The 15,911-nt window shown below is 41.5% G+C and overlaps 1 protein-coding gene across 1 annotated transcript; it reads right to left on the reverse strand.

Annotated features, from left to right (window-relative positions):
• Positions 1 to 6,245: 6,245 nt before the first annotated feature.
• mybl2b (v-myb avian myeloblastosis viral oncogene homolog-like 2b) lies at positions 6,246 to 15,248 on the reverse strand. Its single transcript, XM_061728688.1, has 14 exons — positions 14,996 to 15,248; positions 14,023 to 14,119; positions 13,164 to 13,235; positions 12,979 to 13,071; positions 12,669 to 12,889; positions 11,187 to 11,373; positions 10,871 to 11,068; positions 10,144 to 10,416; positions 9,629 to 9,771; positions 8,532 to 8,631; positions 8,306 to 8,413; positions 6,834 to 6,944; positions 6,607 to 6,738; positions 6,246 to 6,522 (listed from the first exon to the last, which is right to left on the reverse strand). Exons 1-14 carry the CDS (start codon positions 15,013 to 15,015, stop codon positions 6,394 to 6,396), a joined length of 1,884 nt encoding a protein of 627 aa, XP_061584672.1. The 5' UTR covers positions 15,016 to 15,248; the 3' UTR covers positions 6,246 to 6,393.
• Positions 15,249 to 15,911: the final 663 nt, after the last annotated feature.

Genomic DNA, 15,911 nt, shown 5'->3' on the forward strand with positions numbered 1-15,911 from the left:
ATCTATCTATCTATCTATCTATCTATCTATCTATCTATCTATCTATCTATCTATCTATCTATCTATCTATCTATCTAATAGATCTCAAATCTTTTATTTTCAGCCACATATCCATATAAAACAATTTGATAAAAAGGGATCCATATTGATGGATTTAATGAACAGGAGGTTATGCAGAGATTCCCATAACGTTGTGACAGATTGACAGTGATACTGACCCCTAGTGGTCAGTATCAGTATCAAATACTTCCATAACGGCTTGTTTTTTTTTTTTTTTTAATTCCAAAGTTGAACTAAAATAAGGCAACTAATTTGTGTTTTAGAAGCATTATTAACATGTCTCAGCGTACGAGTGAAGAGAGGTTTCAAAGCCCTCTTCGGGGTTTGTTTGCTCTGTTTTCCCACGAGGCTCCGTCAAAACTAGAGTACTGTCCAATCAACGGCGCATGTGTGGAACAGGCCGACCTGAAAGAACCCAGCAGCGCTGGTGAGATGGTGACGCAGCTCCCGAATCCTAATCCTACTGTTGCTTATTTAATGTACTCATATTTTGTTGTTTTTAATTGCAGGATGACAAGGAGCTCTGTCAAATTATACATGACTTCCAGGTCGACAATATTGATCTGGCCACGACAACGTCGATAATTGCCAGACGGCGGCATATTTTGAAAAGCGCCTGTTTTGGTATTTCAAAATGATATTTTGCCTGGAACAAAATTCCCTTGGTGGAATTTGTAGGAGAAATTGTTGATTGGATGATTACGGGGTCCGAGAAGAAGGGAATTTTTTCGGTAAGTTTAACTATACAGAATGGTAATTAGTGCATCATTATCAACTCACTACTGACCTGAAATGAGTGAGGAAAGTACCTTCAGGGATGTCTCTTTTACTGTCTTGCAGTTTGCTCATGTTGGAGGTCCAAAGTTCCATGGGAGTTTTAAAGAGAAAGCAGGGGGACCTGCTGTTTACATCTGATCAGCAGGCCCTGGAGCAGAACAAATATCACACAGCTGGAAAGTTGATAGTTGGTCAGTAATGGCCCGGGCCCAGGTGCAACAACAGAGACCTTTTGCGGCTGATGTGGGTGAGAGGCCTGACCTGACAGGATTTGATGTTGAAGCTTTCATGGATCCAGACCTCCAATACGGAAAAGGTAACTCCATATTATGGCGCCATGACAATATTTTCCATCATAGTTCATAGAAATTCAGCCTCTAAACCATGTCTTTATCTTCCCAGTCTCTAACCTCATTATCTATGCGGGATTTTTGAGTGGATGGGGCTATGACAATGAGGCTCTGTGCTGATTGGCTGCCTGAATGACGCGATACACCGCTACGAAAAAATGGCGGAATCTCCGGCCGGTGGAGTTAGTTGCACTGTCCTAACTGCATGCGATGCGAGCGAGCGTCAGCGACAAAATCAATTCCATTGCTTTATTTTCTATTGGACTGTCTTAACTGGCCGCAGCGTAACGCGGCGCGCCGTTTTGAGCTGAACATTTGTCGGACGCCCTGCTTCTATTTTCTTCCTGTCGCTTGCGTTGAAAGCCGGTTGAAAGCGCTGTAGGAAACAGTCATGATGAGGAACGGCTGATCCAGTTAGTTGAAATGAGAAGTTATCTCTATCAGTACGTGCACATGCAGCGATTCAAACTGGTTGGAGATCATTTGCACACATCGTACTGACTTTTAAACTGCATGTGAACACCTTAAGTCAGTCAAGTCAATCTGATCAAACCGGATTCATCAACCCGCTTGGAGCACCTAGATAAGCCAGTCGCAACCGCCTTGTTAATGCCATGTGTACGGGGACATGGATATTACAGTCTGCGCATGCTCCCCCGAGGGGATTCACCCGGAAGTGAAAGGGGACGACGCAACGCTGCTCAGTATTAGCACCCTGGGGTGTCGTTTGACTGCTTCAGGGGTGTCGTCAAAATATTTCCTATTCTGACATTTCATATATAAATACTGTATTTTCGCGACCATACGGGCGCCGTGTGGAAAGGCATAGCCTCAGTCTTGTGTCATTTCTGTATTTAAAACACACACAAGAACACACACACACACAAGCACAGGAGTGTGCGTATTTAAAAATACAGCGGGAACAAAACTTTGTTTGATTGTAGGCTACTTTATTTCAGTTTTTACATTAATCAAACCCATTAAGTCTCATCCTCTGTTTCTGCATTAAAGAGCTCCGCTAAATCAGCTGTGCCAGTCCGAATTCCTCGCTGTCAGAGTCACGTTCCGTGCCGCGCGGCGCCTCGAAATGCTTTTGCAAAAGCTCGCAAAATAATCCCAGCAGACACGTTAGCCCACGCATCAACAATCCATCTGCAAACTGTGGCATAACTTGGCCAGCGCTGCTTCACTCCTGGAGAAACTCTTCTCCCTCTCAGTCATCCGTCGCTCTCACGCCGCTGCAGCCTTAAGTCTGATTTATGGTTCTGCGTTAACCAACGCAGAGATTACGCCGTAGGTTATGCGGCGACGCACACGTACGGTGCGCTTCGCCGCGTACGTTACGGCGTAGGCTCTGCGTCGATTTAACGGGGAGCCATAAATCAGACTTCACTTTGAACGGCCGGTGTGAAAAGCTGGAAAAGCCGGCTGGAAAAGTCTCTTTAGGCAAAGTCTGGGGTGTCGTGAGATTTTATTCACTTTTGAAAGGTGTCATGACTGAAAAAAGGTTGAGAAAGGCTGTTTTAGACAGATTATTAATAGGAAAGCAGTTAGAATGCACTTTTTCCTTTCCTTGTTGTTAAGCGGAGGTCAACCGGAAGTGGCTCTTTGTTGAAATGGTTACCATGGTTACCTCGGGTACAGCGCCACCTAGCGTCACGGAGTCAGCCATGCTCTGGTTACAGTGGCTTATTCAATCTGATTCAGTCTGATCTCAGAACAGCATGTGTGATCAGACAAGTTGATCCAATCTTCTGCATGTCATTATCTGATCAGATCTGCAACCATGTTGAATCGCTGCATGTGTACGTACTGTATGATTCTTCCTCATTTCACTACAAAAACCTCAATAAAGTGGCAGCTGCTGGAGGGAGATGGACAGAGACCGTCCGATGTCACGCAGTGCGACGCGATAGTCGGACGCTCGCATGCAGTTAGGACACGGTGTTTAGTTGTGGGCGTGGTTTGCATTTTGGTAACGTAACGAAAATCAGCAGAATCTGAACAGCTCGTAGATCCACATCACACTGGATGGCTCATCCGGGCGGCTGTACAGACACTGCAGAATCTGGTTGCTTTCCTCCTTCTCTGAGTTGGCAGGCTGAGGGGAGACCACTTTATATATGTTAAAACATGTTTTTCATAATAGGTCCCCTTTAAATGGGTGGGGTGAAAGACATTTGATTCTTAATTAATATGTTTAAAAATCCTTTAGTAACTTTAACTGTCCTACATATATTTAATTTTCATTTTCTCTTTTTAGTTATTAACATTACATTGTTTTACCGAATTTTAAAGCTGGAGATCTGCAGGACACAAGAAATGCTGTCTAACCTGAAGGTTCAGTGGGGGGACGGATAGCTGGCTGTCGTGTCCCAGCCATATACACAGCAACACTGCTGGACCTGCCACACATAAGGCAGCAGATAGTGGCTCACTTTCTGCACCATCGGTAAGCAATAAGGCAGATTTCCTACAAATCATAAAACCTGAAAGTTTTTTATGGTTTTTTTGGGGGGGATAAGTTGTACATTTGATACTGAAAACTTAAATACTGTACCTAGTAATACTGTAGTGACATGTTTATGTTTTTATCTTATAAATAAACTTGGTAATATATGCAATGTGGATATAGAGCTTAAATAATTGCAGAACAATCTGTCTGCATAGTTGCCAGCATGATCCAGCAGTTTACAAATGGACTGGATTCCTGTGGACAGTTCTGGCAAATGGTGAAGAGATTCTGGAGTCGGTTCTTTCCAGTGTTCACAAACACTGGAGAAAAACTGACAAGGAACTGCATCCAGAATCTCTTCACCATTATTTGGAGTTCTGCCGGAAGCAACAGAAGGGACCTGGAGGAGGAAACTATATTTCAGTGGGAATGGCGGCTGATGGCTATCCAAGGTGAGTAGCAAGAGCCTAAATTCTCCTGAATCGTTATTTGACGATGTTCTTCAAATTCAAATACAAAAGATTCCAATCTTCGTATTTGGGAATTTTACATTATCAATTAAATATGCATGGTAAGATTGTACGTGTACGTGTGTGTGTGTGTGTGTGTGTGTGTGTGTGTGTGTGTGTAACTAATTTACTCATCTTTGCATGTGTTAACAGAAAAAGAGTTAGACGTCACATTTGAAGACCTTCTGGTGTTTGTAAGGGGTTGACTGCATCCACCACTGGGATTTCAGGAGTCATGCTCCGTTGAGTTTTAGTACCAGGATCCAGGGAGCCGTAGGATGCCCTGCTCCTCAACCTGCTCACTCTCCCTTTTCCTGCCAAGAGTTGTGTCAGGAGTAAGACTTTAAAGAGCTGATGGTGACAGCCATCACAGGTTCACTGCGGTTTGGGAAAGCCTAGGCTGAACACACATCTGGTGTGTACAATGTTAATTAAACTTTGTTTTTCTGTTTCATCCTTTGTCATTATTTATTTTTCTATTACAAGTGTATTGAATTGGGAAAGAAAAAGAAAGAAAGGGGAAAAAAAAAGGGAGGGGTTATATCTATACATTGGAAATGTTTGAGGTATCTATGTTTTCAACCTGATCTAGAAGTGGTTGCCATATAGAATAGAAGTTGAGGGCACAGCCTTTTGTAACATAGTGGATATTTTCTAAAGTCAAATGGTGCAGAAGATCTCTGATCCATTGGCTGAAAGTTGGAAATCTGTCTTTCCATTTAAGCAGTATGAGCCTTCTAGCCAGTAACGGCAAAGCCTATCATGTTTTTATTACTAGGTTAGATGTCAAGTCAACGTTAAAAACATGTTTCTTCTCATTGGCTTTCAGTTCTGAGTAGAGGACACACGACAGGTATAAGACTGTACTATTCATTCATTATCTTACCCGCTTTATCCCTTGCGGGGTCACGGGGGTCTGCTGGAGCCTATCCCAGCTCATTTTAGGTGAGAGGCAGGGGTTACACCCTGGACAGGTCACCAGTCCATCACAGGGCCACATAGAAACACACAAACCATGCTCACAATCACACTCACACCTACGGGCAATTTTAGAATCATCAATTAACCTAATATGCATGTTTTTGGACTGTGGGAGGAAGCCGGAGTACCCGGAGAAAACCCACGCAAGCACGGGGAGAACATGCAAACTCCACACAGAAAAGCCCCTGCCGGGCCTGGGAGTCGAACCGGGGACCTTCTTGCTGTGAGGCAACAGTGCTAACCACTAAGCCACCGTGCTGCCAAGACTGTACTACTATTTTGAATTTGTTACTTAATGCTTTTGATTATATTTTCCTGATTTTAAAAGATGTTTTGTTATGACTGTAAGACACTATTTATAAATGGGATACTGTATATAAATAAATGTGACTTTTCTCTACAGAACATTAAGCTTCAAAATAGTGCAAGAACACGCAACACATCTACAAAGTTTACAATATTTATATTTATTTTTTATAACAATGATACCATCTTTGTTTCTCATTATAACCATAGTGCCCTGATTACAAAATTTAGAATATTGGTACGTCCATTTGAAAGTTCTTTAAAAAAAAAAAAACTTCATATTACAAAAACACGAAAGAGTTAGAGAAACAGATTTTGGGACATTTTGCCCAAGCCATGAAAAACAGCTGTGCAGTAAACATACAACACATAATATTTACAAACAAAGACCTTAGCAGATCTCTGCCACCTGGCTATGGTAAGATAAAACTAATTTCCATTGGGACCATTTTTATTACAAATGAAAGGTAAGAAGGAAGTCAATTTTGATTATTCACTAAAATTTCCAAACATTGCTAGCATTTCCTATTTAGGGGTTTTATCAATGTGTACTGAGAACTATATTATAAAATCGGCACACGGTAAATACTGTATTCTGTAAAACACTTCTTCATTACTGATCAACGTTTCTGAAGCTGAAAGTTTAAGTCCTCAGCGGTAAAACGAGTCCAGATATAGTGCATCGTAAAAACAGTCTGGTCAACGACGGAAGAGAAAATGTGCAGTCGTGATTTTTATTCTATTTACTATTCATTGTTGTTTCCTAACATTCAACAGTGACCGGTGCGTCTAACTTAAGAAACTCAAGAAACATGCCGTCCATTGCTAGAGATTTGTTTTAACACGTCATTAACCGGCCCATGGCACGACCTCTCTTCTAAAGGAAACCAGTGAGAATAACAGGAACAACATTAATATTTTCACACCAACACGTTTCACATGCAAACGTCTGATCTCAGGACAGAATCAGAGCCCGGTTGGGAGGATGGGATTTCAGCGAGCGAAGGTAGTGTCTTGCTTTCTCTGTCATGATGAGCTGGTCTTTAGTTTGCCCGCAAACAACCGTCTCCCACTCTTTGGTCATCTAGGAAAGGAAAATGAAACGGCTTCAGTTTTACGTTAAATTGCCACGTGAAATACTTTCCAGGGATCGTGCAGGTGGACTCACGGGAACGAGCGGCACGGCACCAGGAAATATGGCGCTGTCGCTGGGGCCCAAAAGGAATCCCTGATCCAAAATATTTTCATGCTGCTTGCTGCCGAACGACGAGGAGTTGAGGGTCAGCGTCACAGGTTCTTCCTGAGGCCAAAGCAAGAATACGAGAAGCAAACAGTTAGGATGCTTTATATCTAAACTGAAAAAAACAAACAAACAAACACACACACACACTTCACCTTGATGCTGTTTTTGGCCTCCGTTTTCATGGACTTGCGTTTGGATGTCACCTGGCAGTCCACGACATCTAGAGCCAAAGATTTCCGCACTTTCTTCATCGGAGGGCGATTCTGGAGTTTTATAAATAAATACAATGAACAGGAATACCAACGGTGCATTTTATGTTGACGTCAACGGCTAAAGTAAAACTACTAAATGTACAGTAATCCCTCGTTTTTCGCGGGGTTACATTCCAAAAAGAACCCGTGATAAGTGAAATCTGCAAAGTAGCAACCGTTATTTTTTTTACAATTATTATACAATAAGTCCAGTAGGACAAAAATGGCGCGTATTTCACTTCTCTTGACTTCACCTTCCTCTGCGTTTTGGGCCCGACCCCAAGCACCTTTGTCATTGCAGAACGTTTTTGTCGACATTATGGGTTTTGGAGAAAATTTGCAAACTTAAATTTGGCAAGCTGTTTTACGTACATGTACAGTACATATTAAACTGTAACGTTATTGACACACAGGAAGTGAAGAAGCGGGGAGACTGTTTAGCCAATCAGAATGCAGAACACAATCAACAATGCAAATCCGTGAAGCAGCGAGGGATTACTGTAATTAAATGAAGGGCTACGACTGAGCTCATCACAACCAAGGAAAAAAGACAGAAAAAAAATAAAAATTGAGAAAACATTTTGCACCAACTTCTTAAAAGTCCCTGTAAATACGTCTTCTGCAAAGAATTTTGTAATCACAGACCTAAACTCCTTAATTGCTTATTTTTTTTAACTTGTTTTGTAATTTAGTCTTGAAGTGAAAGTGCACCGACCATTTTAAGCATGTTCCACATCAACAATTTAGCTAAAAACACTAGCATGACCTTAATATTACACGAGTAAAGGACTCAATAACAAAAAAAAGGAGGCAGAAACACAAATGGAGTCTATAAGTGTGTTTGCACTAGCCGAGGTTCAGGGTAAACCCACCAGACAGGAACCACTAACCGGGCCGACGCCTCCTCATTTACACTGTAGCGCCCACAAGAACCATATCTTCACAACATGAACCTGAACCTCTTCATCCGTCTATCGTTTGTTGTCCTGTAATCTCCATCAAATTTACTTACACCAACATGTTTCAGTCCCAGATTGTTTGAGTTCTATTTCTGCGGAGGAAGGAACTATTTTATCCCCATAAAAAAAGGTTCTGGCCTTTTTTACAACACTTGTATTTAAATTTTTTTTTATAATCCTTTTTGAAGCAGGTGGACATAGAGTTAAATACCCACATGGATTACACGGCCCAGATGTATCGACATGAGTGCCGTCCTAGAAAGATGTGACCGAGGGAGTTCTCTTCCTGCTAGTTTCACTCTCTGCGCTTCTGACTGGTTCGTTATGTCTACCACTATAAGAAACATCTACCAGCTCTTATAAAAAGACACCAAAATAATGTGAAGTACAAAAATGCCCCCCTCCCCCACTCACCATGGTTTTACGCCTCTGCTCTGGTGGCGTTGAACACACAACCAAGTTGATTCCTGCATCTCTCAGAATGACCTCATTTATATCATCTTCAAGGTTTGGTGTCTGGGGCTGAGAAAAAAAGAAAGAAAACGTTTTGAAGAATTTAAAAAGGTATATCGAAGTGGGAAAAAAGGTTAACGAACACCAATTAAATAAAAGCTTCAGCGTAACCGCCGACGAAGCTCACCAGAGGCTGAAGAGCACCGTACTTCTCCATGGCATTTTTGAAGGGCGTTGGAGTCCGCGGGGTCGTGCAGAGCTCAGACTTGTGGTTCGGTGTCACAAATCTAATTTGGAAACAGAAAAATAAATACATTTAAAAAAAAGTAAAATTGCCCCTTTTGGAAGCAACGTCAAACAGCCACTTTTGCTGGAGTCAGTTTAGAGCCGATTCTGAGTCGTTTGTTCAGACATGTCCGAACAAAAGAACAAACAACTTTAGTTTGCCTTAACAGAGGGTTGTTTTTGTTTGTGAACGCTCGCTCCTGTGCTCAATAGCACTTCCAAATGTCAACTGTTATTTACCAACGCTAATAAAAACAAGATCTATAGCTGCTGTTTGAAGGGAAACTCAACTATCAATTCTAACAAACCTGTTTAATAATGAGGATGCAAACTGTTTTTAATTTAATTCAGCTTAAAATTCCCACTGTGAGAGATGTTTCCTGCAGGGCTTTGGTGAGGTTTCACAAACATTGGCTGATATTTATGAATGCTGGCACAAACACAATTCATCCTTGATGTTTGAGTGAAATCTAGAAACACAAATGTGAAGCTGAAACACGCAAGTGGAGTTGAAAACAGTTGTGAGTCTCCTTTTCTGCAGTGTTCACAAACATCAACTGCTGATTTTATAAAGATTAAAAGTTGGTATTCTGATGTTCCCATTACACAGTACAGAGAGGCGGTTTCTTCCTCCAAACACCAATGATGGAGGATTTTGGAGTCCATTATTTGATCTTTTAATTTATTTCTAGTTCCAAGTTTGGCACCAACTCAGAACTAACAGTGCATGTGTTATTGCGTTAAAGGTCTAACTAAGACCCAAATGTACAGGACGAATGTGGCGGGGGAAAACATACAAAAGACATTTTCTAGAACTTCGTATAATTAGTTTTTAATAGTACATTTAAATTTAAGTGTGTGCAACTCATTAAAGGCTCAACAGTTATGAGTCAGAGAACCATAACAACGTTGTTGAATGAGATACTTTAACACAATTGTATATTTGACAAACTGAAAAGGGGATCTCTCACGACACATCACGAGCCGAGGACGACTTACGCAGAGGTTTCTCTCATTGTGTGGGGGGTCTTGTCTCGCTGTAGCGGCGTGGTAACGGTGGCTTTCTGGCTGCAGACCGGCGTGGAGGTGAGTGAAGGGTTCTCCAGGTCGTGACTGTCCAGCTTAGTCCACATATTGAGGAACTGACCAAAAAACAAAAGTCAAATTTGAAGAGACATTTGAATATCCTTACTGACAAAAACAAGAAGGAAAAGAACAAAACAAAGCAGGAGATTTGTATATTATAACTGCAGACTCAATCATTACTTTACTTCTGGGACACAGCATTTTTTTCTAGGTCGCTACGATGTAATATGACTATATTTACCAAACCTCTGTTAGTTAATATCTCATCCAACTTGGCTCACATGTCACCTTCACTCAGGTCAAGCAGACAAGCATCTGTAGCCAAGCAGCTTGTTCTGTTCCCATTATTAACTTTTTTTAAGACACAAACTTGTCACCTAATCAGTAACCACTTCATAAGACATCAGGAGCATTGAGTTAGTGCTCACTTGTGATGGCGAGAAGGGCAGGATTTTGACAGGAGTGCTCTTGGGAGTCTTGAGGAGACTGGCGTCTGGGGACAGGTTGACGCGCCTGCGGCTGCGGCGGGTCAGGATGGAGGGCGGCGTGATCCCTCCGGGAGAGATGGGGATGAGCTCTCCCTTGTTGCCTTTGCTCAGCTCCTGCAAGGCGCTGCCCTCCAGACGGAACTGGTGGCGCTCCGGGCTGGGACTGTCCTCGGGCAGGTCAAACGCTGCAAGGTTGCACCAGCCGTCAAGGTCCTTCATGCAAAAGGAGACACTTTATGTTAGGGGTGTAACGATACACTAATCTCACGATACGGTACGATACACGATATTGAGGTCACGATAACGATACGATATTATAGCAGTATTTTTTTTTTTAACAACCTTGAATGAGGAACATATGACTGGAAAGAAATGGTCTTTTATTTGAAAGACACAAAATACAAAACAATGCTGTGTATTAGCCCTATTGTTACAGTTTGTAAGGCTTTATAACTGTTTAAGTTTTAAAGAGAAAGCCAGGCCAACCATTTTCCACAAACTGAACTAAAAGTAAATGTTTACATCTTTAAATTAAATAGAATGCTGCACTGATGCATACATTTGTGACATAAAAATTAGGTAAATTAACAAAAATGGAAAGCATGAATCATTACGTAATTAGAGTTCTTATGTGTGGCATCGTTTCAGTCTGTGCTGATTCACATACCCCATCCACCATGTCCAACACTTCCTTCAGTGCTGGGCCCGTAGGGGAGAGAAATCCAGATTCATCCACCACCCAGTTGGTGCTGCTCATCTCTCCCGTGTTGTCCACTTCAGTATTGGGGCTTAAACTGTCCTTTGGTGAAGGGACGTTTGATGGCGCCGCTTCACTCACGCAGTGTTCAGCTGAATCTGATGCTTCCTGCATCAAGTTGGATAATATTCATGGATGATTACTGTTTTTGCAACACAGATAACATCAATGGTTTAAACTGGGACTGGTGTATTTTTTTCAAAAATAGATGCAATTGGCTACTTACGGAAAGCTCTGAGAGGTGAGTTTTCTGCTCCTTGTCCTGGGAGCAACTAGCCGCCAGCACATCTTTATTAACGCGAGCCAAAATCTCTTCGAGTTCATTTGGCCTCAAAACTTCCCCGGCATAGAATCCCATCTCTAACTTGCGTTTGATAGTCGAATTCCAGTGATTCTTCACAGCATTGTCCGTCCTGTTAAATGACATTCTTTCTTTAAAAACAGGTAACACTTCATTCACAAAACCAGCCGTGCTATCAAGAGCTGTTTCAATACCAATGAAAGTATCAGAAATACTGGAGTTCTGCATTTAACATGTATCTAACATATATTCTGTATTTGATGTTAATTTAAAACGTTAATGTTTAATTTGTTAATGAAATAAAAAAAATAAACAATGGTATCAAATCAGTACTCAGTATTGGCCAATACTCAAAGCTCTGATATCAAGAAAGAAAATTAAACAGATTCCAAAACAACTCTAGTGCTTTCAAGCTCATGTTGTGGAGGTGACAACGTGTATCGCGATATTGGGTTATTAATATTAATCTATTGTGTTGACTAGAAACTTGCATCCGACCGCGACTGCACCTCGACCCGGGGACCAAAATCTTCCTCCGCTCAGAAGAAACTAGTCCCGTTTTGTGGTCCCGTTTTGAACTCTGAACTTTTACTGATGTAAGTCTGGTGTAGAGTTAAGCCTTACCTTATTACATTAAACCTTTTTCGGGTCGTGAGTAGGATAAACACGCGGGCAACTTCTGCTGAGTTCCAGTGTACTTTAATTTCCGCTCAACAGCGTAGGATTTTAGAGCATCAACACAGCACCTAGTGCTGTATCGCTCCGCACAATCTAAAACATACTAAGAACTACAGATAAACTGACTATAGTCCCTGATTTACATCAGAATATAAAGAATATATTTATAAAATAATGAACCCTGAATTACCAAAATAAACTTCTTAACAAAAATAAATCTCCTCTTACACTTATAAGGTGAACATGAATCAATCTGTTTTATGATGTAAAATTGTATGTATTTATTTACTTTTATTTATTTATTTAATTTTAGTTGTTACATTAGAAAGAAAAAAGTCAAATCATACATGAGAGAAACTATTCAGTTTGTGGCAAAATATTTGTATTTGTATGAAACTGAAGATGCATAATGCAAAACTGACATTTACTTTTAGTTCAGTTTGTAGAAAATGGTTGGCCTGGCTTTCTCTTTTAAACTTAAACAGTTATAAAGCATTACAAACTGTAACAATAGGGCAAACACACAGCATTGTTTTGTATTTTGTGTCTTTCAAATAAAAGCCAATTTTTTTCCAGTCATATGTTCCTCATTCAAGGTTGTTAAAAAAAAAATAAATACTGCTATAATATCGTATCGTATCGTTATCGTGACCTCAATATAGTGTATTGTACCGTATCGTGAGATTAGTGTATCGTTACACCCCTAGTAACTAGCGGGTATCTGTTCACCTTCCAGGGAGCAGCTTGGCAATTTCAGCCCAGCGATTTCCAAGCAAGCTGTGAGCTTTGTAGATGATGAGGTCCTCTTCAGCTGTCCAGGACGACTTCTTCACGCTGGGATTGAGGTGGTTGTGCCAGCGCTCTCTGCACTGCTTACCCAGTCGTCCCTTGAGATGCTTGGCGACCAGTGCCCACTGTCTGTTACCATAGAGACTCACGAGCTCTATAACCTGGAGAGAATTTAGTTTAATTCAACATTATGTTCACTAATCCCACTAAATATTGTGTGCTTCGAGGTCCTAGCTGAGACACCACCTACTTTCTCATCCTCTTCTTTGGTCCAAGGCCCTTTAACCAGCTCTGGATCCAAGACCTTAAACCAGCGGTGCTGACACTGGTGTTCAGTGTGATCCTATACAAAATAAGATTACAGAGTTTTCAAAAAAAGGTGTCTTTTTCGCAAAGTAACCAAGGATGCCTTAGATTTGAAACAATCAGACTGACCGGTAAGTAACTCGCAATATGTTTCCAGTCATTTGGTCCGAGTTTCTGAACCAGTGTTTTCAGCTTGTCGTCCTGTAAACATAAATCATGTTATGCTTGCTGTCCCACAAAGCCGGGGCTTATTGTACTGAGACTATGGCAAGCCGTTTTAACATTTAATGGCTAAGTTTGACTACCCGGAATTAACACTGCAAATATCTACAACTGCATTTTGACTAGTCGTAATTACATTGTGACTAGTCAGAATTGTCATTCAAGATATCTATAACGTAATTTTGACTAGGCACAATGGAAGTTAAAGATATCTCCAGTTTGAGATATTTCTAATTCATTACAGATATCATTAACTTGATTACAGATATCTACAATTAAATTATGACTATCCATAATTCCAGTTCAAGAAATCTACAACTTCATTCTGACTAGTCAAAACTTAATTTAACATATCTAAAAAGGACGGTGTAGAATATCTTGAACTGAGGGGAAGTAAAGATATCTTGAACTGGAATTATGACTAGTCAGAATTAAATTGTAGATATCTGAAACTGGAATTACAGCTAGTCGTAATTCAGTTGCAGATATCCGTAATTCACATTGCAGATATCTGCAACTGAATTGTAGATATCTGTAATTATAAACGCCACAAACATGACTGGCAAAAGTGACGTATTTGTCCTGGGCAGAATGACGTTGTGGATATCTGAAATAACAATTGTGGATAGGAAGCATGTAATTGTAGATATCTGAAATACTCTTTTTGACTAGGAAGAATTGAATTGCAGATATCTGCAATGCATATCTAGTCTAGCTGTTAAACATTAAAATGGCTTGCCATACTGAGACAGGTCACAACAATCACCTCCTCTTGCGTCCATTTCACCTTGACTTTCCCACCCTCCCTGGGGTCAGCCACATCACTATCCATGTCTTGCAGCACGACCTCTTCTCCATCCTCTCTGGAAACACAGAGCAGAGCATCCATGACTGCTGACGTCACAGAACATCCATGACGACTGACGTCACAGAGCATCCATGACTGCTGACCTCACAGCGGTCCGAGCGGCCGGTGTTCTGCCAATTTCTGCTGCTTTGCCAAAAAATGCTACCTAATGGTTTTCTACCTTTGTAGAGCTACAATTTTACTGTGTTTTACTCCCTAACCCACTTCCTTTCCCCCCAAGTGGTCCTTGTCTCTTGCCAGGCCGTCATTGTAAATAAGAATGTTCTTAATGACCTGCCTGGTTAAATAAAGGCCAATAACTGAATGAATATCAAATAAAGCAACAGAATTGTTGTTGTTTTTTTCTCTTTGTCATATAATGTTCACAGAGTGTAATGCAATTCATGTCATGGGTAGTGTATTTTAAAGGATCAAATACTCAACATCCCATATTATCAATTTTACATCGTGCAAGAAATGATAGACATGAAAAACAAACTTTGAAAATAGACTGCGCATGCGCAGAACCACAAAGTATCAGTTGTGTACGGGGAGCGAGGATCAGAACACCGGTCCACTGAGGTTTATGGGGCAAATAACAACTTCACCGCAGGGGACACACAGTGTGGCATCACAGCAAACCTTAGCGTATCAATTATCTCCGTATTGTGGATGAACAGAAAGCACATTCGCGTTTAAATGAAATCCTAGAGTCTGGTTATTGATTCGGGAAAAAGGGCGGCAGCCGCGAGTCAGTATTAAAAGAATCAATGCGAGACTTATCATGAAACATTTTAGTTACAACTGAGTGAATAACTTCAAAAAAGTGTTTCGTTAAGCAAACAAAGCAGAGAGGCTGTCCGGCTGTTTGAAGCAGACAGATGGGTCTTACCCGCGCTGCCACCAAGACATTTCCCTCTCTTCCTGTTAGACCACAGCTGTCCCGCCGCTCCGCCTCATGAAACTACTCCAACAACCACACACACTGGTACAATAACAATATCCCGGCCGGGTCGGTGCTGCTGGGGCGGGCTGTGAGCTGGAACGGAGATGTTGGAGGTGGTAAACAAATGAGCGCCACGTCTGAGCAGAACCGCGACCCGGGCTGGTCGCGCTCCTCGATTTATATCTCGCGCTCATCCGTCTCCAGCCGCCGCAGCGATGACGTGAGGCGCAGGGGATGCGTGCGCAGAGCCGGATACGAAACTGTCTTCCGGTGGGACCTTCAAAATAAGACGTTTTATGTCAGGTGCTTACAGGACTGTCTTTGGATCAAGGGAGGGTGAAGGGAGAAAAGAAGGAATGAAGGAAAGAAGGAAGAAATGAGGAAAGAAGGAAGGAAGTATGAAAGGGAGTAAGGAAGGGAGAAAAGATGGAAAGAAGAAAAGAAGGAAGTAAGGAAGAAAGGAGAAAAGAAGGAAGGAAGTAGGAAAGGGAGTAAGGAAGGGAGAAAAGATGGAACGGAGGAAGGGAGAAAAGATGGAAGGAAGGAAAGAAGGAAGTAAGGAAGAAAGGAGAAAAGAAGGAAGGAAGTAGGAAAGGGAGTAAGGAAGGGAGAAAAGATGGAAGGGAGGAAGGAAGGAAAGAAGGAAGTAAGGAAGAAAGGAGAAAAGAAGGAAGGAAGTAGGAAAGGGAGTAAGGAAGGGAGAAAAGATGGAAGAGAGGAAAGAAGGGAGAAAGAAAGGAAAGAATGGAGAAAGGCAAAGAAGGGAGGGAAGAAGGAAGGACTGGATAAAATAAGGAAAGAAGGAAGGAAAAGCAAAGAAGGTAATAAAGGAAAGAATGACGGAAGGGAGGTAGGAAGAAAA

The sequence above is a fragment of the Cololabis saira genome, chromosome 8 (genome assembly GCF_033807715.1).
Source record: "Cololabis saira isolate AMF1-May2022 chromosome 8, fColSai1.1, whole genome shotgun sequence".
Lineage (NCBI taxonomy): Eukaryota > Metazoa > Chordata > Actinopteri > Beloniformes > Belonidae > Cololabis > Cololabis saira.